Source organism: Neomonachus schauinslandi, chromosome X (genome assembly GCF_002201575.2).
Source record: "Neomonachus schauinslandi chromosome X, ASM220157v2, whole genome shotgun sequence".
In the NCBI taxonomy this organism is placed as follows: domain Eukaryota; kingdom Metazoa; phylum Chordata; class Mammalia; order Carnivora; family Phocidae; genus Neomonachus; species Neomonachus schauinslandi.
The window spans coordinates 117,144,176-117,171,048 of record NC_058419.1 but is presented as its reverse complement, the minus strand read 5'-3'; the positions used below and the strand labels follow the sequence as shown (position 1 = coordinate 117,171,048).

Below are 26,873 nucleotides of genomic sequence, written 5' to 3'. Positions count from 1 at the left end.
TCCCGGGATCGAGTCCCACATCGGGCTCCCTGCTCAGCGAGGAGCCTGCTTCTCCCTCTGACCCTCCCCCCTCTCATGTGCTCTCTGTCTCTCTCATTCTCTCTGTCTCAAATAAATAAATAAAATCTTTTTAAAAAAGTCCGCACAAACATTAACAGATGGTGTATCCATTTCTCATTCAGTGGTTTTATCCAGTGGTCCAGGCACCTGGCATTCATCACCAGCTGCCACGAACGCAAGGCCACGTCAGCACGTCTCTCCCCGTGACGTGCTTACTGTGCAGCCCAGGCCAGGCCTGGCTTTACAAGTGAGACCTGATGACCTCCTTATCTTGATTGTGGTTGGCTAACTGCCTTCCTAAAATATAACTGTATAACGACAGGAGCTTTTCTTCATGTTGACGGGATTTTACATGTCTGTGTCTTCGAGCAGGGTCACATCAATTGCAGACAGGCTGAATGTGGAATTTGCCTTGATTCACAAAGAGAGGAAGAAAGCAAACGAAGTGGACCGGATGGTTCTGGTGGGCGACGTGAAGGACCGCGTGGCTATCCTTGTGGACGACATGGCTGACACGTGTGGTACCATCTGCCACGCCGCAGACAAGTATGGGGGACGGTTTGGGCAAGTGTGAGGGCATCTCATTAAGAAAGGAGAAATGTCAGCTTTTAAAAATTGGGCCTGTTTTTCCTAATTATCGCTGATTGCTTGGTGGTAGGCCTTTCAGACCAAAGGATGGTCTAGGTCCACTTCTTTTTTTCTTGGTTAGAAAAAACCCTGTGGGCCTTTATGGCCTGGTTTTCATTTTCAAGGATGAGCTTTCAGTGTATTTAAAATAAAGGGTCAGAGAAGGTGCGCCCCCTAAAACTGAGCACAGAAGGAAAGAGACCATCTTGCGGGCTCCTTTGGGCCTTTTTTTCCTTCTGTTCGGCCTTCCCTCGAGCCGCCTCAGCCCCTGGCTCCTCCAAAGGATTAAAGAGCCAGGCTGTCGGGAGTGGGAGCCGCCACCCAGCCCGGCGTGGCTGCGGAGCACCTGGGCTGTGGCCGGTTGAGACATGCTGAGGACAGACGGTGCACACCGGGATTCAAAGACAGTATGAAACAAAAAGCGCAAACTGTGTCAGTAATTGTTCTACACTGAATATAGCTCAAAATGATGGTCGTCTGGCTTTATTAGTTTAACCCCTTGGTTCTCAACCGAGGGCTGTTTTGCTCCCCGGGAGACATTCGGCGGTATCTGGAGACGTCTTCAGTTGTCACAAGTGAGGGAGGGGAAGGGTGTTGCTAGTGGAGAGGCCAGGGATGCTGCTCAGCAAAGAATTAGTAGGCCCAATTCCGTGGTTGATAATCCCCGATTTCATGGAATACAAAGAGTTTTGCCAATACATACCTTAAAAGATTCTTTTTTAGGCTAATAAACGTGAGTGAAATTGGTTTTCTGTTTTTCTTTATGGAACACGCTTTTTGCTTTCTAATTCACACTAAGGGGAGAGTGTTTCAAGGATATGTGCGTACACCTCATGTTTTTGTTTTCTCTCGTATAGGCTGCTCTCAGCCGGAGCCACCAAAGTTTATGCTATCCTGACGCATGGGATCTTCTCGGGGCCGGCTATTTCCAGGATCAATAATGCTGCTTTTGAGGCCGTTGTTGTCACAAACACCATTCCGCAAGAGGACAAGATGAGACACTGTCCCAAGATTCAGGTACTTCTACACGGCAGGCAGAACCGAGTAGCGAGGAACCTCCGTGCAATCCCGAAAAATAGCCCGGAGTCCTCTGTGTGTCACTGTTGCCAAGGGCGAGGCGGGGAGCGCGGGGCTTCTCATAACGAAGGGTGTGACTCACGCCAGGTCTGAGAGAGGCTGGGGCCGGCGCTGGTCAGAGGTAGAAACAGTAAGCCAGTCAAACCACACTAGAGAAGGAGTTAAAAACAGGCTGGGCTAAAGCTAAACAGAACTACCATGTGACCCAGGAAGTCCACCTCGGGCTGTGTACCCCCAGGCTTGAAAACGGGTGTGTAAAAAAGCCGTGCACACGCGTGTCCATAGCAGTGCTATTCGCAGTAGCCAAAAGGTGGAAACAGCCAAATGTCCATCCACAGGTGAGTAGACAACCAAGGTGTGGTCCAGCCAATGGAATATTATTCCTTTCCAAGGGCGAATATCCCTCTGACACAGGTGACAACATGGAGGACCTTGAAAAGACAATGCTAAGTGAAAGCAGCCAATCACAGAAGGACAGACGTTGTATGATCCCACTTCTCTGAGGGGCGCACAGTAGTGCAGTCGAGAGACGGAAACTAGAGTGGTGGTCGCCAGGGCCTGGGGGGGCAGGGATGGGGAGCTGGTGCTTACTGCGGACAGAGTTGCTGGCTGGGATGATGAAAACGTTTTGGAGATGGGCAACAGCGATGGCCACACAGCATTGAGAATGCAGTTAATGCCACTGAATTGTGTGGTTAAGAAGGCGATGTTTACATTGTGCATATTTTACCACAATTTTAAGAATGGAAGGGAAAAAAACCCACAGGCCGTGGTAAGGATCTTTAGAGCTTTGCGCCTTCCTGCCCTGCCTGCCTTGGGAGGCCCCTAGAGGATTGCTGATAATCACGTTATACCCACTGCCCTGAACTGTGTCAAAGGGATCTGAGTCCCCGTTTTGGCTGTATGTCGCGGTGAGCCTTGGCAAGTCATTTCCTCGCTAAAAGCCTCCATCCTCACCAGTAAAGCGTGAAGGTGGAGCCGGGTGACCCGCTTCGTGATTTCTAATCCATCCAACAGCGACGAGGTTCATGTGGCACAAGGGGGCGAGCATTTGAAAACGGTCACAACAGCTTTGCACAGTAGCTGGGAGTCCGCAGACTACGGCCCACGGGCCCAGTGTGTCCCACCAGCCGGTTTTGTTGGCACACAGCCACACTCATTCGTTGACCTACTGTCTGTGGCTGTTCTCGGGCTACAATGACGGAGTTGAGTCTGGCCTGCAAAGCCGGGAACAGTTACTGTTGGGCCCTTCACGGGAAAGCTAGTTTGCGGACCCCTGAGTGACGTGATCGCAGCGTTTTTGGAAAGCAAGAGAGACCTTCCATGTCATGATTGAGTAAAATTAAACCAGAGACACCCCAAGAAAAGGAGATCTCTGGCTAACAGGGACCCTGAAAAGCCTTTGAGTATCCGCACTGAAAGTCTCACTTCCCCGATCCCATGCGTGTTTGTGATTCGAAGACAGAAAAGGGGTGTGGGAGGTTCTGGTGCTCGCACGTCTCTGTGTGCTGGAGAAACCGTTTCTGGGCTCTCTGGCTTCTACGTTTTTCATTAAATACGACTGAGCTGTGTCCCACTGTCCTCTCCCCTTTTCTGTTGGCCTTCAGGTTATTGATATCTCGATGATCTTGGCAGAGGCGATCCGAAGAACACACAACGGTGAATCTGTGTCCTACCTGTTCAGCCACGTGCCGCTCTAGACCCCGGATGGGGAGTGTGGGGCCAGCCTGCTCTGACTGCTCGCTTGTGTGCGCTCACCTGACTTCTTAGTTTTAGGACTCAGCGATTCTAGGATAATGCAAAAGCATCCGATCTTTGTATCCTCCAAGATGCATTGTTTCCCCCTTCTCAAGCTCAAGACCATTTATTTCCAGTTTTGGGGGGGAGGGTGGTGGTTATTTGATCTTTGTAAGTGAACTGTTGTTAATGAGATATGTTTCGTCACCCTGACTTGTTCTGACAGGTATGGAATTGTACTGCGGAAGTTCATAGATTCTATGTTTCAAGGTTGCCAAAGGTGACTTCAGATTAAAGCCTTCTGTGTAAATAATGATAATGCCTATGGACATTTGGGTAAAACCCTGTATACAGAATTAGCCTTTTACTTCCGAGTGAACCTTAGAAAATTTACAATACCCTGAATCTGGTTTTATTTTACTTTTTTCTTTTTAGTAACCAGGATTCAAATAAACCATTGTGGTTTTTGTGCTTAATTTGACCAAATTTTATGCAGCCTAAGATGGCCACTGACACAGTTACTTTCTGATAAACATGACCTATCAGAGGCAATCAGGATTTTTTTTTTATTGTCACTTCTGAAAAACACATAACTGTATCACTTACCTGAAATGTCATGTTCTAAAATTCCAAAATGATGTTCAGCAATAGATCTGATTGAGGAAGTGTCGAGATAGACCCTGCAGGGTCACTGGGGCCACTCATGCTCCTCCTGTCCCGCCATCTTGTTTTATGGCCTCTCGTTAGCTCTCGCTTTTACTTGGCCTTTTTTCCAATAATTTCATGTTGTGGGTTTCCACCAAAACAAAGACTCCCCTAAGTCCCCTCAGATTTACTAGTCTGTTCATTGTTTCTGACATAATAAAAAGGGGAATTTTTGTGGGTACCACCAAATGCATATTTAAACATTACGTCCTTTGTTTTAATATTCTTTTGCCTTTTGTAATCAGAAGTAGCAAGTCTATTAGACTACTGATGATTTTAACTAAAACTGTTACATGAAGAATGTGGGTAAGCAAGGCCTACAGAGAAAGTACAAATAAGTAAGCCTTCATTGTTTTGTGAAGATAACGTTCAAATGGTGGCCCAAGAGCGATCGTGGAGGCAGAGCTTGCTTTATCCACACACGGCCCTCGACAGCATCCTCCTCGGTGAGGTGCCTCCGGGCCTGTGGCAGAAGGCAAGCATCGAGTCCCTGTGAGTTTTGCTGTATGCACACGGGTGCATAACCGAGTGAATTCTTCAGCCCCGAAAGAAGAGAATTTGCCTGCGTAGACAGAGCCTGGGAATAGTAACAGTCCCTCCCTTCTGCTGAATCTCAAAACTTGGGAAATTGTCTGATCTAAATTTTGCAGGTGGCAAAACCAAATCTTTAAGTCGTTAACAAGCTTGAACCGCAATCTTTAAGGTTTCCAGCTTCACTACAGCAGAGGCTGAAGTTAAAAAGTACCGTTTGGGTCATTGCAGAGACTAGCATTTTCCTGTTCCTTAAAATGGTTTTTGAGAAAGACAATGGTATTGTAGCCCGGTAGAGTCAGCTGTGCGATATGGATTGACTCTATCTAGGAAGAGTTGACTTGAGATAATGTAAAGAGCCTACTTAGATGTATGTAATTTTTAGTTTTGATAAATGAGGGGTATCTATTTCTTGGGATTTCAGTGCATAGACCAATGAAAATGTAGTTACAAACACGCACGGGTGGACAGCCTTGGCTTACAAGTGTAGACACCTTGACATGACTGAAAAAAGTTGATTTGAATGTATCATTTCCTCTTAAGATGGAGTCTGAGAGAGCTAGTTTCAAAATAATCTTCAGATAAAAATTTGCATTATCATTATTGACTTAACAACTGATTCTCTTTTAGCCTCACTTTCTGTTTTCAAGTGTTCTGATATGTTAACTAATTTGACTAGACTTAGCCATACAACAGTGGCAGTGTGGACCTCAACTGTGTGATGGTTTCAGTTCAAGGAAGATGAAGGTGGCCTCAGAAGCGGCCCGATCCCAGAACTTGCGGAGTCCGTGCTGCTTGCGTGCAAACATTAAGCGAAACCACCAAATGTCTCATTTCTGTCCAGCTGTGCTGAATGGGGGCCGGACTCACGTGTATCTAGCTGAAAAGGAAAGGCACAGAAATACATATACACCAAAGCTGCTCATCCTCCAACTGAAAGCGTATTAAGCAACTTGCAGATACTCCTGTTAGAACCTGCCTTTGTTTAGGTGCCCACTAGATTCGGGAATGTATCATTTGCAGTGCTTGTATTGGTTTAGAATATAGGATTTTAAGATCGTCCAACACTGTACTAAAACATTTCAATAAAATCATGCTACTTCTTTCTATTATAGTTTGTGTCCTCATTGCGGAGTGCTGCGTTTTGAAGGAGTGATGTGTTTTGATGGGGTTCCTGAACGTGTTTGCTACTTCATGATTCTAGCCTGGCATATAAAATTACAGAGAAGGCAGAAGTTAATTGAAGTCATTTCTTCTCCATTGTGAAGGTATTTCTTTCGGGACTGACCAGCAGTCTCCTTGTCCCAAAGTGTAAGAGCTGTGCCGCATGAGATATCCAAGTTGGTAATTCTAGATGTTGCCTATAAAATTGGAAATGGCACAGTGCACTTAACACGTTAAAGTAGTAATGTTCAATGTCCATAGATCGGAGCAGACCAAGCTTCAATGTAGGTCCCATTGAGGCTTTTCATCTGCTTTGATTTTAGAAGCACCAAGAAGAGTTCCCTGCTCTCATAGAGCAACTACCTCTTCAGTGACGCTTTAAGTTACTCTTGTGGGACAAAGTAAATTTCTAATTACGTTCTCCCGCTAAAGCTTGGCTTTAAAGTGTGGATGGTGCTGAGAGGGGCAGCATTTTGTCTCAAAAGTTTGAGTAAAATACAAAGAACTAAAACAGCCTGCCAGAGAAGATCACAGCTTAAGACATAACATGATGGAATGTACTAGAAGGGAGGAAGAAAATGAAGGAGAGCTGGAATCCAAAAACTTCTACTTCACAATTACACCTAATAATGCTGTCACCCCTCTTCGGAAGTGCTTCATTTCATCTCGGCAGATCCTAGCAAATCTACCAGCTGACCTACAGGGTGGACAGGCTAAGTGTCAAAGGGAAAGAGGAAATACTAAGGGGTTCAGAGGATCGAATCGGGCTGGGGAGATCAGAAAGGGCTTTGTGAAGGGACTGCCATTATAGATGATAATTCATGGCAGAATTTTCCAGAACCAGATGGCTGTATTCCAGCAGCGACTGAAGCAGGACAGCATAGGGCATTTGGTACGTGATGTGTTTGAGTGAGGATGGCCAGTGAAGATGGCAGTTAAGGGCTGAAGCATGTCACCATATTGTTCACGGATATTGCGTGGAGAAGTAAACAGAATCCCTCCTTTCTACTCCAGATCTTCACCTTGCTGATCTATTTCCCTGTAGCCCAGGAACACACCCCTCCACCTCCCTGCCCTCGCTTTCCAGAGCTGCGTTCTGAATTGGTTTGCTTTACTGTAGTCTCTGAACTCTTGTTTTCCCCTCTGAGAGCAAAGCACATGATGCTTAGGAGCAGATCTCATCACTTGGTACAGTTAAAACAACAACAAAAACTCTTTGGGAGAGTTGCTTCACCTTTCGTGCCTCAGTTTCCAGAGATGAGAAATGGGATAATAGTACCTCTGTCCGGAGGTGATGAGGATTGAATGAGATCTCCGTACAGGGCTTAGAACTGAGTTTTGTACACTACTTTCACCTTTTAGAGCAGGCATCTTAAATCTTCCCTTTGAACGAATTGTGAGTAGATGTGAAGCAGCAAGATTTTCATGCATTTTCTAGATACCAAGCCGTGTGTCCGTGTGGTCTACTCACAAGCACCACCCCTCGCCCAAGGGCACGTTGTCCTGGCGTGTGACCGTCTCTGTCCACGGCAGTGTTTGGTGGCAACAAATGGTTGTGTGTTGAAAATATTTTCAGTGGCTGTAGAAGTGACGGGGGACGGGGAAGAATTGCCTACAGTAACAGAGACCGTGATCAAGGCCATTCACCGCAACCCGATTCGATTCTCCTTCCCAGCATAAAGCCAACCAAAAGTGGTGCCCAATATAAACGGCAGTTTATACTTTTTTTTTTATCCCCAGCTGAGGATTCATTGGTGTAAATGCAACCAAAAGAGAATGTCAGTTATAGAAAACACATCCACGTTGTGCTCTCCCCAGCCCAGGCCCCTAGGACCCCTTCTGAAGGAGGGAAGGAGAGGAAGGGGGAGCCCCCGGGCCCACAGAGGGCCAGCCCGGCCGGGGTGGGAGAAGCCAGTGCCCCCTCGGCGCGTCCCGTAGTCGGTGGAGCGGAACAGCTCACACAGCTGGCCCGTGAAGACCAGGTCGTGATTATTCTCGGCACTGGGCCCCATGCCAATGGCGCCAAAGATCTCCTCGCCTGTCTTCGCTGTCAGGTGGTCCTCTGCGCAGAACACAGTCTGCTTCAGGAGCGTGGCGTGGCCGGGGGGGCTCAGAGCTGGGGGAGAAGCTGGTGCTCTTGCTACAGCAGGTGGCCTCGGTGTTGAAGTAGGCCACTGGTGCGGGCACGCCGTCATCCCGCATCTTGCAGGCAGAAGGGGGAGGTGGAGGTCGGGTCTTCCACCTTGACCGTGTAGATGTCCACCTCCTTTATGAGGCAGGCGTTGGTGAGCAGCTACATGGGGTCCACCACATCCACCAGGGGCTCCTTGATGGCCACATCTTTGATGCAGGACACGTGGAAGCCATATACATTCTCCCACCAGTGGCTCTTGTCATCTTTGTACCGCAGTCTTCAATGGCTGTCGCGTACCGCGTGGCTCGGTCTAGGAAGATGGGGCCATCAGGTGCCAACCACTTGTCACGGGCACAGAGCATGGTGTTGAGCATTGACCCGTCAGAGAGGCAATAGCCCATCCACTTGCTGATGCTGATGTCCACGTTCTCCATGGACGCTCTACCTCCTTCACCTTCCCCTTGATGATGGTCACCACGTGGTCTAATTTGCTGGCTTCAGCAATCTTCACCCCAGAATCAGAGATACTGGAACACTTGATCCCAGTGACCTTGCGGGCTCCAGCCTTGGCAGCCAACATACGGAGGATCCCTGTGCCTGAGCCCACATCCGGCACCACCTTGTCCTTGAAGAGGTGCGGGTTGTGAAACATGGAGTTTCGGTATCTGAGGGTGCGCACCTTATCTTTCAACATCTCCTCGTGAATGCCGAAGTGAGCATAGGAATAAAGTAGTCATCTTTGGACGTTGTGTCCTCGGCCTCGGGCTTCTCGCTGCTTTCTGCCTGGCCACGGGAGACCTCCATGATGCAGTTCGTGGCCTCCGCTGCCACCATCCTCACCCACACCTACTCCTCGCCGTCCGCCCCCTGCCCCCACCCCTGCCCTGGTTTACACTGTTCTAATGGCAGAATCCCACGATCAAAAGAAAAACCAGCAGAAATCATTTTACATTTTCTTTTATTTTTCCATTTACATTTTAAAAGAGCGATAAAAAGAGACTGGGAGAGCGAAAGATGGCATGCCGTGGACAGTGTCCTAAATCAGGAGTGTGGCAATCTAGAGTCTGGTTCCTGATATACCACTAGCAAGCTGTGTGACCTTGGGAAAATGTCTACACCACTCTGAGTCTGAGTGTCTCTGCAAAAATGAGAGGGTAGATGATTGCTGAAGTCCCCTTTAATAGGGGGTTTTATAGTCTTCAGAGGCTATGCTATCTTTCTACATTTAGTGGGAATAGCTAGTAACTAAAGGTTGTGGTTCCAAAGAGGCCAAGACGGTTACGTACCCATCAGGTGAACCACTTGTGTTGTCTGGCCGGGAACTTTCTCAATTTTAGCACCGGAAGCCCCGCATTCCAGGAAGCCCCTCAGTCCTGAGCAAACCAGTATGCTTGGTCACCCTCATTCTGTCTTCTAAGGTAGATGGTTCTGGATCCCCGGCGCCTGCCTCAGCCAAAAAAAAAAAAAAAAAAAACCTTGTCAAGTAACTGTAGAAGCCGAAGGGCCGTAGTCACGAATAAAGGAGGAAAAAGGGAGGCACTTTTAGAAAATGCATTTGAGGGGCGCCTGGGTGGCTCAGTCGGTTAAGCGACTGCCTTCGGCTTGGGTCATGATCCTGGAGTCCCGGGATCGAGTCCCGCGTCGGGCTCCCTGCTCAGTGGAGGGTCTGCTTCTCCCTCTGACCCTCCTCCCTCTCATGCTGTCTCTCATTCTCTCTCTCGCAAATGAATAAAATCTTAAAAAAAAAAAAAAATGCATTTGAGACCCGGCTGCCATTCCTTAGCACAGCAGCCCTCGCCGCTGTCAGCGGTCTTTAGAAACCCCAGGGCAGACTGTCCCGAGGGTTCACTAATGGGCATGGCCCTTCTGAGCATTGAGGAGGGGTCATGGATCTGTGAGCACTTGGCCCTCCGTGTCTGAGGATGTATAATTCTCTGATTTGCCCTAGACAGGGAGCATGAAATCCAGTACCTTCTTACATTGATGCCAAGACTATGAACCACAGAAAAAAAAAATGACTCAAGCTGAATTTGTGTCACTCTTTAAAACCATCAGGGTGATTCCCCGGGGGCACATTTTGATGTATATTTGCTGTAGAATGAACTCAGGAAGTGCCACTGACAGGTACTCACCTGAGGGACCAAGGAACGAACCCTAAATTTCTTCAAGCCCCACAATATCCTCTGTTTAGGACCTGGGCTACTGAGCAGCCTCCTAGTATTGAAAAGGGGACAGACCCCTGTCCTCAGCAATGGTGCGTTCATTTCCCCCACTGACTGCATTCAGAGCCCTCAAAGGGCAACACTGGGTGAAGACAAGATTCACAGACAACGTCCTATGAATTAAAGTGCGTGCGGAGAAAAACCAGATGGCACAAGAAGACTAGTTTTTGATGAGTCACTAATTCCTTCCCAATTTGCATCGGTGCAGTCATGAACGACCCTGGTCATTTGAAGCTGTTTTGTTGTATGCACACAAGTTAGGCACTGTAATCGATCTGAGAAATGCCACTTGCTTCCACGGATTTTGATTGGATGTGATCATTTATTTGGGGCCAGGGCCGCCACAGCGGTGGGTGGTCAGAAAGAGCTGATCACAACGCTTTCTCCCCCTCCCTGTTTTCTGCTATATCCTGCTTTGGTTTTGTGTATGTTTGATGGTGTAAAAAAAAAAAAAATCTGAAATCAGAATCATTTCTATCTTGAGCCTACCGAGGCAGTCACACTCAGCATTAAATGTAAATAGAACAAAAGTGCACCTGTTTAAAAAGTGCGAGCACATCTCTTCCAGGTTAAAAACCTGCTTTAAGTTGCTTTATTGTTTTAATTGCCATTTCTGCTGCGCTCCTGATGTTAAGCACTTTTTCCTACATTTACTAGCTTCTTCTGTTTATCACATATTTTCCCCAGGGCCACTTTTGTCCCCAAGAGATGTCTCAGGGTCCCTGATGGAGGCATTTCAGAATGGGGGCAGGGAAAGCCTGAGGTGAGGAAAGAAAACTGGGACGAGGGGAGCTGCTGAGTTTGGAAAGGGAGGGAAGCTGGATGAGCTAATGAGGACCAGCCTTTCCCTGGGCTCAGATGCCTCTCCCCGGGGACAGATCCCCTCTGCTCCCTCCTCTTTGTCCCTCTGGCCATTTTCTTTTGTTCCCCCCCAGGAGAATTGTGTCAGGGTTTCTCAACCTCAGCACTAATGGTATTTTGGGCTGGATCATCCTTTGCCGTGGGGGCTGCCCTGTGAGCTCTAGGAGGTTTAGCAGCCTCCCTGGCCTCTACCTAAGAGACGTAGGTAGCAATGCCTCCCCCCGACCCCCCGCCACACACACACATATGTAACAATGAAAAGCATGTCTCCAGACATTGCCACATTTTCCCCGGGAGGCGGGGTGGGGTGGCAAACTTGCTCCTGGTCGAGAACCACTGATGGATTCTAACCAGGACCTTCTTCCTTGATCCTCTTTCCTGACATTCATTCAGGTCAGAATTCCAGAGTAGATCCATCCTGGCTTCCGGACCAATTTCAAGTAAAAAAAGCATTCTGGAACAAAGTGAATAAGGCAATGGCAATCATCAATCACTTAAAAAATTAAGCGGCATTGTTTGGGGAGGACTTGAAATTAATACTGAAATAATGACATTATCCTTTTGATGCAGGGCTACACACACTGACGCCTACATCTGGCAGGGGTTGGGTGAGATTTGAGTAAGTCACTAAGTTATTTGTTTTTTCAGTTTCCTCTAGGAATGGTTCCAGCCTCAGAATGGGTCATGAGGTGTGGGTTTTTTTGGTTTTGTTTTAATCACGAAACTGATTAAAACAGAGCAAACGTCGGGGCGCCTGGGTGGCTCAGTTGGTTAAGCGACTGCCTTCGGCTCAGGTCATGATCCTGGAGTCCCGGGATCGAGTCCCGCATCGGGCTCCCTGCTCAGCAGGGAGTCTGCTTCTCCCTCTGACCCTCCTCCCTCTCATGCTCTCTGTCTCTCATTCTCTCTCTCTCAAATAAATAAATAAAATCTTTTTAAAAAAACCAAAAAAACAAAAACCAAAAAACAAAAAAACAGAGCAAATGTCAAAGAGGTGATTGAATTTTAGTCTGACTTCAAGTGACCTCCGGAGAGCAGAGTTTTCAGTGCACTGGGCAGGTGGCGGGTTTCCTGGCCCTTTGGTGATTTTTCACCCTGCTGCGAGAGGCCAGCACGAAGACTAATGGTGGTGCCCAAGGCCATCGAACTCCTGGGCGCCGAAATGGCCCAAGTCTTCCATGCTCAAACCATAGACTCCATCACCTCTCTTGTCAAATGTCACGGAATTGATTGGATTTTGGAGTGAGATGGAACATTCGAGACCAAATGAGTTCCCTCCCATTTTACAGGTGAGGAAACTAAGTTAAGGCTCAAAGGGATGAAGTGACTGGCTCAGTAAGACCACACAGTTCCTTAGAAGAAACAGGACCTCTTGCTGCTTCAACCAGAGATGTTTGCTGGAACCCAGGCAACCTCTGATGACTAACCACTGTATGATGAAGGTGCACTTTATCATTAAGCCTCAGGGCAGTGAGGAAAAGCACAAAGTATGCTGTGCTAACTTCCATCAACCTGGATGCTTGCTTCTGTAGATTTGGTTGTTCACCTTCTTTCTTCCAGAAAGTCCCAATTGCACTCCCATCATTGCCTGGTCCTTTTTCAGAGTCATACCAACATGGGGAGATTCAAGATAACGGCACTTGGTCATGGATGGTTTTCAGATAATGGTAATTTTGTAGGACAGTTCTCAAAGTTGGGTCCTGGATGAGCAGCATCTGCGTCACTGGGGAACTTAGGAAAAAGGCAAATTCTCAGACCCCATCCAGCCGTATTGTATCAGAAGCTCTGGGTACGGGGCTGTGGCCTGCACGGGGAGGAGGGGCAGCCACGGGGTTCAATACACCAAAGTTTGAGAACTGCTCTGCAAGGCTAAGTTTTCTAGTATAGTAGTTGCAAAACTTGGTTGCATATTGGAACCACCTAAGGGGCTTCAAAAAAATACTGGTTAAAATGAAATTGATTTAAAAAAATTTGTAGCTGTGTGTGGTGGAGGAGGTTAAGTAGACTTATTGTGGTGATCGTTTCTCAATATATACAAATATCAAATCATCACGTTGTAACACGTAAAGCTAATGTTATATGTCAATTATATCTCAATTTAAAAAACAATGAAATTGGGGCACCTGGGTGGCTCTGTTGGTTAAACGTCTGCCTTCAGCTCAGGTCATGATCCCGGGATCCTGGGATCGAGCGAGCCCCGCGTCAGGCTCCCTGCTCGGGCAGGTGTCTGCTTCTCCCTCTCCCTCTGCTGCTCCGCCTGCTTGTGCTCTCTCTCTCTGACAAATAAATAAATAAAATATTTTTAAAAAACAACAACAACAACAACAATGAAATTGTTGCCTGGCCCTTGCTGAGGTAGTGATCCCTGTGTGTCATGTAGGAGAAGATCCTTTCCTGCTTTAATAAAAATGCTTCTGACTCCGATAAGTTATAGTCACATTTCGTTGTGCATAATTGTAACTATTGTATTCAACCCAAAAGTTAGGCCTGCTTTGTGGACATTTGGAGAGAATAACGGTTTTCAACTCAGTTAACCATTCAAATGTACCTAGAATAGAAGTTTCTGATATTTGTGTTCATTTAACTATCATTGCCAGGTACTTAGTTGCTTGGGGTATTTGAGTTATTTCTAATGCTTTTATTTTATTTATTTTTAAATTTTTTTTAAGATTTTATTTATTTATTTGAAAGAGCATGAGAGAGAACATGGGTGAGGGGGAAGGGACAGAGGGAGGAGAGGGAGCAGGGAGCCTGATGCGGAGCTCGATCCCAGGACACTGGGATCATGACCTGAGCTGAAGGCAGACGCTTATCCGACTGAGCCACCCAGGCGCCCCTCTAATGCTTTGATTTTATGAAGAGAAAAAGACAATGCTGGTTTTTTAGGAACACAAAGTATCAGATAATGCTCTTATATTAATATTCCATTGGTGAAAATAAAGTTATTACCAAAAAATATTAAAACAAAATAGTGCTTAATCATTTGTAATAAGGGGTTCAACACACACTGCTTAGTACCTAAGTAATTTCCAATGGTTTTATTAATATGAGACTCTCCTTTAATAAGTAGGAAGGAAGCTAGAACCAAGAGAAAAATAATTGAAGTAGTTTTATTTGACACCATTTTTTTCAATATCATTGGTTAGGTAAAGAACAATAAAAAGTCAATGAAATCATGGTTACTTTTTCAAATCTGAATTCTGTAGGGCAGACCACAGGCTGGAAAGTCAAGTAGGATTTCTGTGTTACAGTCTTAGGGCGGAATTCCTTGTCCTGTGGGAAATCAGTTTTTGCTTTTAAGGCCTTCAACTAATTTGATGAGGCCCACCCACGTTATCAAGGGCAATCTCCTTTGCTTAAAGTTAACTGATTATGTAAAGGTTAATCGCATCCACCAAATACCTTCACAGCAACATCTCAAGTGTTGTGAATGATGGTGCTTCTAACTCAACGGAATCATCAACAGGGAGAAGGAATGTGCGGATGCGAGTTAACGTTTTTTATGAGATAGCCCTGTCCCTCAAATCCCAAGCGAGTGTCTTTCCACCGTGCCTCGCTACTAACAAATCCGCTCTTGGGGCTTTGGAAACCAGATGACGAGACAGACAACTGCCTGGAGACCATTACATCCATAAATAGCCTTTTCTCTTTTTAACCACATCATCTACGCCATTATTTGCATCTGGGGCCTTTTTTCAAAGCATCTGACCCTTTGGAGTCATCTGGTGAACACTAATACTTACTGGGGACCAGCCCTTGATGCGAAGGAAGGGTTTTGTTATACGAATTTGCATATCCTGTCGAGGGCATCTTCAGAACACTTTCATTTCGAGGTGAAATGAAACTTACAGGACTAAGCAGAGAGGCACTGGTATTTCAGTTTATGGGGTGGGGGGAGAGAAGCAAAAGACAAGGTTAACGATGATACTGGGGCTTTACAATGAATTCTGTAGGCTGTGTTCTGCTTCTGCCTCTCACAGAGAGCCGGCTCACAGTATCTGCAAATTTCTAACAAAGAATATTATTTGAGGGCGCCTGGGTGGCTCAGTTGGTTAAGCAACTGCCTTCGGCTCAGGTCATGATCCCGGAGTCCTGGGATCGAGTCCCGCATCGGGCTCCCTGCTCGGCAGGGAGTCTGCTTCTCCCTCTGACCCTCCTCCCTCTCATGCTCTCTGTCTCTCATTCTCTCTCAAATAAATAAATAAAATCTTTAAAAAAAAAAAAAGAATATTATTTGAAAACGGTCATGGTTCTATCTAACTGAAGGGGTTAAAAGTTCAGACTCGTCGTGGAAATGGCACTCCATTCAGGATGTATTAAAATAATTTGGTTTTCAGGTATTAATATGACATTTGTCATTGTCACTGATTTTTTTAAAAAAGCAATGCAAATGTTGGTTGTGGCTGTTTTCCGCATGCTATCTTCATATCTAAATGCTTCATTAATTATCCAAGCCTCCGGAGAATTAACTCTATTACGTTTGTATAGTAAGTTTGTAAACTGCTTGGCAAAACTGATTAAGAAATAATGTGCAACACCATGCTACTGAAGTGGCAGGTTTCTGGTAGAAATCGGGCGAGTCCAATTTGGAGTTTTGAGTTCCTTGATTGATGAGAATAAAAAGGCATTTGGGAATTAAAAAAAAAAAAAAGTTCAGACTCGTTATAAAAATACCATGATGCTTGCCATTAAAGTCGTCTCTTCCTTTTATCCAGCAGACCCTGAAGGCCAGCATCTGCGGGTGGGAACAGCAGAAATTGGCGAATGGGAGTGGGGGTTAATACCTACCCCTGGCTCGCGTGCTCACCCAAAGCAAGCAACGCACACAGAGAAACGTAAGACGTCATACTTCCCCATGCTGGGAACTCAGCATTCGGTGGACTGGAGCAATTTGTGTAAAGGGACTTAATTTAGGTTCCCATCAGCTTTAGGAGAGGATGTATGATGCAAAGTTTCTGCGGAACTACTCTGGTGTCCGTGTTGGAGTCAAACGGCAGGATAGGGACTGCAACATGGGGCTTCTGTCCCCAGCTGAGTGCTTGCTCAGCTGCCGCGCTGGATGCCAGCTTTCAATGGCAGAGACCTAATCCCAGGAGTTTTGCAATGTTTAAGTCGCTAGATTAAAAATATGACACTAAACCAGGGCTGCCAGATAAAAATCCAGGATACCCAATTAAATTTGAATTTCAGATAAACAAGAAATAATTGTTTAGTATAAGTCTGTGCCAATTTGCTACATTTAGCAACCCTGCACGAAACCGTAACGACCCACCAAGGGCCATGCCTGATCCTCTTTATTTCCACCAAAAAGGAAAAAATACAGTCAGGCTTAGAAAACCAAGTACGAGGCATCCAGCCAATGAGAGGCCTGTTCTCACGGGAGAACTTGAAGCAGTCTATCTTCAACATCCAGTAATTTCTCTTGAGCTAACGAAGCCGCAGGGGACTGGGCCAACAATGTGGCCATCTGTGTGTCGTCACTCAGCCTGTGGGGTAGTTGACAATGAACTCTTCAGCAGAAGGTCCTTCATAGTTCAAGGTTAGTCGTTGCATGACTGCTTGTAATAGCGAAGATCTGGAACAAGCCACATGTCCATCGATAGAGAGATGGTTAGACAACTTGGGGAATATCCAGAAGCGGGATGCTTTCTAGCTGTGGGAAAAGCAGGAGGATGCTCCCTGTACATCCTCAGGGGCAGAAGGCGTAGAAGAGCTCTGAATGGAAAAAGCAAGAGAGGAACAAAGTATTTGCTAACAAAGTGTACTGTGACCCAGCCCAAGTTCGGCTGGCCTTCGTCCCGAAAGGCCATCACTCAAGAGACCAGTTTTGACCGGCAAGGAATAGGAGCTTTATTCAGGAGGCCGGCCACCCGGGGAGAAGGCAGGCTCTTGTTCAAAGGCCAACTCCGAGGTTTCTGCCTGGCCCAGGGGTTTTGAAAGGGCTTCAGGGTGGTTCATCAGCAGAGGGAGCGCAGTGGCCTGCAACGTTTCCTGATGCCGAGCCGACGCGACGGTGCCAGCTACAAATGTTCTGTCGGTGCTCGGGCTGGAGCCAGGGGCGTCCGGTTTCTGTTTCGTGACATGCGGGAGGACTCGGTTCTTTCTGCAAAGGAGGGCAAGGTCTACAGATACACAAAGGGAGGTCAGGAAAATCCTTTGTGTGACCTAGAAAAAGAAAAACATTTCGCTAAAAAAGTAGCTAGGCTAATCAGAAAGCCGAGGCCGCTTCCGACAGACGGGCTGGCTTCTGGTGCCTGGGAAAGTTCTGGTCCTTCACTCCCCGAGGCCAGTGGTCTGCAGATATAAAGAAACCTGGGAAAGACAAGTAAGGATAAACCACAGACAATGGCTCCTTGTAGAGACGGGGGTGGGGGCGGGATGGAACTGGGTGGCTGGTGAGCGAGGAGAGTGGACCATCTTTCCCTCCGTACGCATCTGTGCATGGGTGTCTGTCGGTATCGTACAGAAGAGACGACAGGGCAGGCTGCAGATGGCTCTCCTCGGAAAGCTTTGAAGGTCGGCCTTTGGAATCTGGGGACTGGGATTTCTAGTGGTTTCTCACCATTCCCAGAACTGATAAGAGTGACTCACTGCAACTCAACTGTTTTTGTAAACACTAAGATGTATGTCGAACACCAGCTGTCTGTCCGGGAGCCTGGAATTTTGGCACATGCTAGATAGAGGGTGCCTACGTGACCAGTCCCCCACAAAAAACCCTGGGTGCTTCGTCTCTAAAATGAATTTCCCTGGTAGACAACATTTTACATGTGTTTTGTCAACTGGTTGCTGGGGGAATTAAGTGCTTCCTGTGGGCCTTCCCTGGGAGAAGATTCTGGAAGCTTATGCCTGGCTTCCTCTGGTCATTGCCCCATGCACCTTTTCTCTTTACTGATTTTGGTTTGTGTCCTTTCACTATAAAGAATCAAAGCTGTGGGTAAACTATATGCTGAGTCCCGTGAATCTTCCTCATGAATCGTTAAACCTGGGGTGGTCTTGGGGACCCCAAGCACAATTTCTCCCTATTTATAAAAATTCTATACCACATAAATGTATACTATCTATTAAAATACAAAACAGAAGTCCTTTATATATATATATGTTTGTTTTTTTTAAAGATTTCATTTATTTATTTGACAGAGAGACACAGCGAGAGATGGAACACAAGCAGGGGGAGTGGGAGAGGGAGAAGCAGGCTCCCCGTGGAGCAGGGAGCTGGACTCTGGGCTCAATCCCAGGACCCTGAGATCACGACCTGAGCCAAAGGCAGACGCTTAACCGACTGAGCCACCCAGGCGCCCCCAGAAGTCCTTTATATTTGCCTAAGAGTCCCAACAGTCTATCTCCCTTCTTTCCTTCCTTCCTTCCTTCCTTTTGTTCTTTCTTTTTTTGTTTTCTATACATAAGTTCTTGCCTCATGACTATGTATTTTCTGTTAAAAGTCAAGAAAAAGTTAAAGGCCTTGCCTTATGGGGCGCCTGGGTGGCTCAGTCGTTAAGCGTCTGCCTTCGGCTCAGCTCATGGTCCCAGGGACCTGGGATCGAGCCCCGCATCGGGCTCCCTGCTCCGCGGGAAGCCTGCTTCTCCCTCTCCCACTCCCCCTGCTTGTGTTCTCTCTCCCGCTATGTCTCTCTCTGTCAAATAAATAAAAAATCTTTAAAAAAAAAAAAGGCCTTGCCTTATATTTGCCCAACTAAAAGCCCCATTCAGAATGTTCTCAGGGGCACCTGGGTGGTTCTAGTCGGCTGGGTGTCCAACTCTTGATTTTGGCTGGGGTTGTGGTCTCAGGGTCATGGTCTTGGGGTCCTGGGATCGAGCTCCACATCAGGCTCCGTGCTCAGCGGGGGTCTGTTTCTCCCTCTGCCCCTCCCCCTGCTTGTGCTCTCCCTCTCTCAAATAAATAAATAAAACCTTTAAAAAAAAACCCCAAAAAACCAAAACCAAAAAAACCCAAAATGTTTTCAGAGAGAGGAACGGGTGGGGGTGGGAGTGGGGGAGAAAGAGAGAAGAAACCCGAAAGAAAAGAATATAACAAATTTTGCTGCCTCTATCTCTAAGGAGATAGAAAATTCTTGTAGTTTTTAAATGGCAGTGTTCTTTTTTTTTTTAGTTTATGTAAAAAAAAAAAAACTTTTTTCCAGCTTTTACACCTTAATGTTTCAAAATCTTAGGGCTTTGTTCTGGAAGAATTTGTCCTTCTTTGTATATATGAAACTGTCCAGCACATAACTGGAAATACAGGTCTGCCATTCAGGAGAACGTTTTTGTCACAGAGCTTAAAGTCACCTTTGGGGGTGACATCCGTTAAAAAAAAAAAAAAGGTTTTGTATAAGGAAAGAGTGTGAAAAGTTTACAGAGACATAACCAAACTCACTGTGTGAACACTTGAGTGTCTCCTGAATCAGGAAAAAAAAGAAAAAGCTAATAAAGGATGGTTTGGGGACACATTGGAGACATGTGAATATAGAATCAACATGAGATATGATTATGGGATTATTGTTAACTCTTAGTTGTCATCCTTATTTTAGGAGATACAGGCTTACGTGCTTAGGGTACAATGTCATGTTGTTTGCAACTTTCAGATGATTAAGAAAACAAATACATACACATATATCCACAAACAAAGAGAGAAAACCAAGGGGGCACACTCTTAACAACTTTTGCACTCAGGCAGCAGGCCTCCAGGCTGGGTCGTGTAATTCCTTCTGCTCTTCTATAGAGCGGAAAGTTTTCAAGATCAAGTTGGGCAGAAAAAGGAAGATTTTATTTAAACAACCAGGCCACTGATATAATTGAAGTTAAAGTAGAATGACATTATCCATTATTAGAAAGTCAATAACCATTCTGCTACTGAATTCACTACATTGATTTAAGGAGGACTTAGGATCTTTTGAATAAAAAAAAAAAAAATAGGCTTTCTTTATGCTTGACTACTAGACAAATGGCACTTGACCAAACTGGTTAATTTAAAGAGCTAGTGAAACTCATCAGATGACTGGTCACTTCAATTGATTAATCTGTGTAACCATCTTCCTCTCAAGATTAACCTAACTGATCGAATTGTTCTTGTTTTCAAGATCACTTTCATCTTTATCATCATGAAGCTTGATTTCTTCAGTACCCGCTGGGGACAGGATGCTGGGGACATCGCATTCCTAACTCTCGGGGTCTGCAGTATCATTGGGGAGCTAGGAGATACGAATCGAAGATCAATAACAAGACAAGAAAGCATAATCAATACGCCACGTACAGAGTATCATCATTTCTCAGTATCTTACCATATGAAACCTGGGTGTGTCTTTACTGATCACAAAGCCTCCCTGGCAGATGAGAGAGTAGATTTATTTTTATGTAGTCAAATATTTCAGTGTTTCCTTTCAGACTCTGAGGTTGTTGCTGTTGGGTTTTTGTTTGTTGTTGTTGTCTTCATATGTGGAACAGCTTTCTCACTTTAAGATTGTAAAAATATCTCTCTATGATTTCTTCTGGTACTTTTAATGTTCAAGGTCTTACATTTAAATTTTTGAACCATCTGAAATTAATTTTGGTGTAAGAAACGAGGTAAGACTATAACTGAATTTTTTCTAAACTTTAAGCCAGCTGCCCAACATTATTTTAATAATTTCTTTTGTCATTGATGGGACTTTAAACTAATGTCCCATATGTGCCTTTGCTTGATTCTGGTATCTCCTCTCTTTCACTGACGTGCTGGGACCGTGCCGTAGGCAATGCATCGTTATAATGCATTTATAGATCCGGAAGCGAAATCCTCCCTTTGGTACTTTTCCATTTAGAAGTTACCTGGCTATTCTCACATGTGGTCTCTTCTTTTTTTTTTTAAGGATTTTATTTATTTATTTGAGACAGAGAGAGAGAGAGAGAGCACAAGCGGAGGAGGATCAGAGAGAGCGGGAGAGGCCTACTCCCCGCTGAGCAGAGAGCCCCACATGGGACTCTATCCCAGAACCCCGAGATCACGACCCGAGCCAAAGGCAGACGCTCAACCGACTGAGCCACCCAGGTGCCCCCTCACATGTGGTCTTAACCCAGTCAGATCCAGTGCCTTGTTTCTATAACAAATATTTTCTCTATGAAAGGAGATGACACTGGGGACAAACTGGGCAAATTTGAATACAAAATCAACATTGAGATATTATGGGGTTATTGTTCATCCTCGTAGGTGTCATTATTTTAGGAGATAACCCTAATCTTTGGGATAAAGAAAAATGCCCAACTGATTTCCAAAATGCCTCCCCGTTTAGAGTCAATCTGGCAAGTTACTCGTGGAATCCTATTGGTATTTGGTTGGGGTTGCACAGCATTTATAAATCAATTTAAGCAAGATTTCCATTTTTTACAGTGTTGTGGACTCTAGCCCTAACGGCGACTTACTTCTCTTCATTTATTTACATCTCCTTCACCGACTCCTGGGTCCTGGCCGGCAACAGGTGGCACGCTCAAAGAAAGAAATTGATGAATTTAGCAAAGTGCCTTTTTTTTTTTCCTACTAAAAAGTGAATTTATTTTCTAGTTACAGAAATGGGTGCACTGAGGAAAAAATAAAACAAACAAACAAAAACACATATAAATTTGTAGATACCGTAGTAAGGAACTGACCTCCCAATCTTTTTTTTTTTAATTTTTTTTATTATGTTATGTTAATCACCATACATCACATCATTAGTTTTAGATGTAGGGTTCCATGATTCATTGTTTGTGCATAACACCCAGTGCTCCATGCAGAACGTGCCCTCCTCAATACCCACCACCAGGCTAACCCATCCTCCCCCCCCCCCCCCCCCCGGAACCCTCCGTTTGTTTTTCAGAGTCCATCGTCTCTCATGGTTCGTCTCCCCCTCCGATTTCTTTTAAAGACAGTTTGGACAGGATTCAGGGAAATCAGGAGAGTAGGGCACTTCAGGGCAGGTCTTCACAACCCCAGGCCTCCAAAGGCAAGGGGAAGGAACAATCAGTAGAATTGGGGAAGAGTGGTCTCAAGGAGAGCATCACCTGACGAGAGCATCATTAGAGGGTTGCAGCCCTACCCCCAGCCTTGCAAAGGGAGGGAGCCACGGGGATAAATACCCTGACCCCTTTCCACGTTGGCTAAACCCACCAAGCAGCCTTTAGCACCAACCAGTTGATGAAGTTCATATAGCTCAGCCTCCTGGGACACAGAGCAGGATGGAAAGGCATGCAGAGTGGACCTGGGGGCAGGTGGAAAGCCTGCAGCCCGCGAGGTAGAGCATTCTAGTCTCCTGCCTTCCTCCCCACCTCCCTCGTTCCTGAACGTTCTGTGCCGGTTTTCTTCCCAAGTAGTTCATATTTTTGTTACTGTTTGGAATGGGATCTCTTCTCCTATTGCCACTCTGGATCGGTCATTGTTTATATGTGAGACAATGACCGATTTGTACATAATGTTTGCATAGCAATTTGGTCTGATAAGAAGGTATTTGATGTTTCCTGCTTGTGTAACTATCACTTACCTGGTATGTGCGTCAATTCCAGTACTTTTTTTTTTTTTAAGATTTTATTTATTTATTAGAAGAAACAGCACAAGCAAGGGCGAGGGGCAGAGGGAGAAGCAGACTCCCCGCTGAGCAGGGAGCCCGATGCGGGGCTCGATCCCAAGACCCTGGGATCCTGACCTGAGCCGAAGGCAGATGCTTAACGAATGAGCCACCCAGGTGTCCCAATTACAGTACTTGTAAAAAAAAAAAAATATATATATATATATATATATGTTTACCTCTTTTTTCTTTCTTTCTTTCTTTCTTTTTTTTTTTTTTAGTATTTGACGAGTTAATACATACAAAGCAGTTAAAACAGTGTCTGGCTCGTAACAATGCCCCCGGAAAGATCTCTATTTTTATTGCATCTAGTCGTTTTTCAGCTGATCCGGGGCACTGGTGACTTTTCAGTATATTAACCCTGATCCTTATCAGCTCATCTCCCCACGCCAACCTGCATTTTTCAAATTCTCTTCAGGTTGTCGAGATGGACTCAAGACCTTTAAACATAACTACCGATATTTTGCCTCTCCCTGCGAAAGGACCCAATCGTCAGTGAAGAAAGGGAACAGTTCTCGCGAAGACCCCACTTCGAGAAGCAAGGCTTTATGTGACACCAGACTACAAGTGCAGCTGACCTTTTTTACTGAAGTGAGTCAACCAGCTGGAAGCTCTGCTACTGCTTACAAACCAAAGGGGCCCTTTCAGAAAGGGGGGGGGTGGCAAAGACAGAGCAAGGTCAATTTAGGCCTGTCTCTCGATATCTATAGAACCGTGGCTCTCAACCTGGGGCGCTTCGGCCCCCCAGGGGATATTTTGCAATGTCTGGAGACATCTGTGGTTGTCACAGCTGGAAGGGCAGTGTTTCTGGCATTTCGTGGGGAGAGGTCAGGGATGCTGCTCAACATCGTACAAGGCGACACAGAATTATCTCCCCAAAAAGGTCCATAGAGCTGAGGTTGAGAAAGTCGCCCATTAAAAAAAAAGTGGAAGGTCAGCCTACCGGGTTGTTCGGACTTAGACAAGACATCGCCCCAGTTAGGGTGGTAGAAATAAGAGGAACCTGGTGCTTCTGCAAACCTCCTGTCTGGGGTGGTTTTAACAGTCATGCTCCTCCCCTACACCCCCCCAACCTTGTCTTCGCACTGGGAAACCCTCGGGCTGGTAGCCTGGAGTCTCTGAGACTCCATACTTCCTGAGCACCATCTCTTCATCTCCGAAGACTCCAGACATAGAGTCACTCCATGCAACCCAGAAAGGTATTTTTCCACCCGGGGACAAATTTGGGTAGTTTAACTAATTATGTGTGTGAGCCATTCTCAGGGAGTGGGGAGGAGAGGAGAGGGAATCCAAATCATATGCCAAATAATAATAATAATAAATAATAATAATAATAAAATAATTTTTTTTTAACCTAAAGGAAAATTTTGGTAGTCTAAAATGTCAATTCTCTGAAGATAAAGTCAGATGTTTAACAGTACTAGAGATGGTTTTCTGGAGTATATCTCTAGTTTACATAACTTTGAGGAAGTAAATACTATTAATGGCTGTTTTCAAGAGCACATTTTTGAGCAAGTTCCCAGTGTGTTTTGGAGCTACAGTCCTTTAACCTCTTTGAAATGCAAAATGCGGTGTTTTCTCTTTATCTTAGTTGAAGCTATTGGATCCATCTCAGGCTGATCTTGACATCTTTCCTGCTCTGCTCTCTTCAACCAGACTTCTATATTTCTCTGTGGAAGAAGACTAAAAATGGTAAGAACAGCCAAGAGATTCCCTAAAAAAATTGTTCTCTGTCCTCTTGGTGGGAAGAACTGAAACCAGCTGGCAAGAGAGATGTTTAAGAATTTGTAGTTTGGTTATTTGCGGGGGGGGGGGGGGGGGGAGGAGAGGAGAACTTCTTTGTGATTGATATTTCATAATCCAGATTAATCATGGCAGTATTACTCAAATTCAGAGTAATCAACGCTTGCGCTGTCCAGCTTCCTGCCAAAGTTAATGCGATCTGTAGTGAGGAGGAACAGATGTTCGAATTGGGGAAATTGCTTCTATGGATCTAATCTGTCCATCCTATGTTTTTGGGGAAAAGAAGCCTCGGTAGAGTACTGGGTTCTGTTGCCTGCACGGAAGGGACTCGTCGGGATTTATAGCCAAGGAGCAGGGTGGGGGTCGGTGGATGGAAAATGACTAAGGTGAAACATCAGGGGTGGGGGTGGCTTCTGGATAAACCGACTTGACAGGATTCTCGCTGCAAGCAGGCCAAGGAGATCAGCTATCACCTGGAGGATGGGAGGGGCTGAGGGATTTGAGCAGATATCAAGGATGATCAGAGATCAATGGTGAGGGAGTCTGGAGAAACTGACCTAACCAGACCTATGCTAAAACTGGGAAGACCGATACTTAAAGCCAACGGTCAAGGCCTAGTGACTGCGAGGAGCCTGAGTACCCGGCCTCACCTTCTCTGTCGAGGCAGAACATTCTAATACCTCTCCAGGTGTGTTCCAGGGCCACCATGAGGCTCAAGTCACAGAATATGTGTTCAGGTTCTTTGCGAGCAGTGTGAGCTATTAGGGATGCCGAAAATTAGTCAGAAAAAGATATCAGTGGCCTTTTTCTGAAATTATTTTGTCACCCAAATGAGCCATGATGGAGTACATTCAGTGGGAACCCATCCTGATTTCTAGATCTGAATGTGGGCACCATGGCTCATTTTGTGCCTGAGGTCTAATGAGGAGTTAACCCCGGGGGGGACTGTGTTACAAAGGAAACAACTGCTTATAGTTTCATTTCCTAGAAACTCAGATGTCTATTTTTATGCAAACCCATGCCCACATCTGCCTTTGCCCCTTAAGGGATGGAATGAGGGCACTGGTAATAATAAAGACCGCTCAGGTTTATTGACCACTTGCTATATCGGTCAGGCGTCATGCTAAGGGCTTGATGTCTAGGGTTCTGTTTCAGTTTCCAAAGCAGCCTCGTGAAGCCCAGATAAGGGAGCTGGGGCTTCAGGAGATTAAGGAGCCTGAGTGGTCTTGGCTGGGCGGCCTGACTCCGGGAGCCGTGCTCGAGCCCCTCTGCTCTCTGCACCTAGACCAAGCCCAACACACACTGTCGCCCCGGAGACACTCAGAACCTGTGATACCTTACTCCTGACGAGAAAAGGAGCACTTGGTAGATCTTTTATAAGAAAAGACTTGGAAACAATTTTCAAAAGAAGAGATACAAGAGGCCAGGAAGCACAGGGAAATTATTCGACCGTATTAATAGTTATATGTCGTCTCCTTTGATATGGAAACTCCACTTCTAGAAGCTCTCTTAAGACATGATCAAGGATGTGGCAAATTATTTATGAAGGTTGTCTATTCGGCATGGCAAAGAGAGTATCTCATGTCGAATGTTGGGGAGGGATTACTTAATTGTGGTCCCCCATTAAACGATATGTTATACAACCATCAAATCATGTTTTAATTAATTAATTTTTAAATATTTATTTTAGAGAGTGTGTGCAAGCGGAGGGGGGGGCAGTGGGAGGAGCAGACTCCCCGCTGAGCAGGGAGCCCGACGCGGGGCTCGATCCCAGGACCCCGAGATCACGACCTGAGCGAAAACCAAGAGTCGGACGCTCAACCAACCGAGCCACCCAGGCACTCCTCAAATCACGTTTTTTAAAAGAACACTGAGACACATAAGTACTTATAATATAGTGGTAAGTGAAAACAGCAAGCTAGAAATTGATAAGTATCATATATTCCTGGTGTTTTTAATGTGCACATGCTAGATGCTTACTCGGTGTTGGTTAATCTGGGAGGATGGTTTACATGAACACATGTGTTACCTGTTTTTCTTAATAGTTTCGCAAAATGCATTCTAACCATTTTACAGTTGAGAAATGAAAATTCTCATGAGGTAAAGTGATTCACCAAAGTCAGAGAGCTCTAATGTGGCAGAATAAGAATTGTTCTGGGACACCTGGGTGGCTCAGTCGGCTGAGTGTCCGACTCTTGATTTCGACTCAGGTCATGATCTCGGGGTCATGAGATCAAGCCCTGTGTCAGGCTCACCGTTCAAGAATATAAAATCGATCATATATCTAAAGTAATAAACTAAAAATAATAATATAAGCTAATATTTATGGAACACTTGGTAGATATCACACCCCATGCTGAGTACTTTTCTTGGATTATATCACTTAGTTTTACAACTAACCCATGTAGAAGTTAGACTTAGCAATTCTAATAACACACATACATA

The 26,873-nt window shown here is 45.6% G+C and overlaps 2 protein-coding genes and 1 pseudogene across 2 annotated transcripts in view; 2 read left to right on the top strand and 1 right to left on the bottom strand.

Annotated features, from left to right (window-relative positions):
• PRPS2 (phosphoribosyl pyrophosphate synthetase 2) overlaps positions 1–5,845 on the top strand; it is a 37,574-nt gene extending 31,729 nt beyond the window's left edge. Inside the window, exons 5-7 of the mRNA XM_044911967.1 lie at positions 433–606; positions 1,545–1,704; positions 3,372–5,845. Coding sequence (XP_044767902.1) covers positions 433–606; positions 1,545–1,704; positions 3,372–3,464 — 427 coding nt within the window. The 3' untranslated portion in view covers positions 3,465–5,845. The remainder of the gene's footprint in view (positions 1–432; positions 607–1,544; positions 1,705–3,371) is intronic.
• Positions 5,846–5,983: 138 nt separating this feature from the next.
• On the bottom strand, positions 5,984–8,869 carry LOC110575188 (annotated as a pseudogene).
• Positions 8,870–24,355: 15,486 nt separating this feature from the next.
• TLR7 (toll like receptor 7) overlaps positions 24,356–26,873 on the top strand; it is a 22,580-nt gene continuing 20,062 nt past the window's right edge. Inside the window, exon 1 of the mRNA XM_021683970.1 lies at positions 24,356–24,377. Within this exon, the coding sequence (XP_021539645.1) occupies positions 24,375–24,377 (3 nt within the window). The 5' untranslated portion in view covers positions 24,356–24,374. The remainder of the gene's footprint in view (positions 24,378–26,873) is intronic.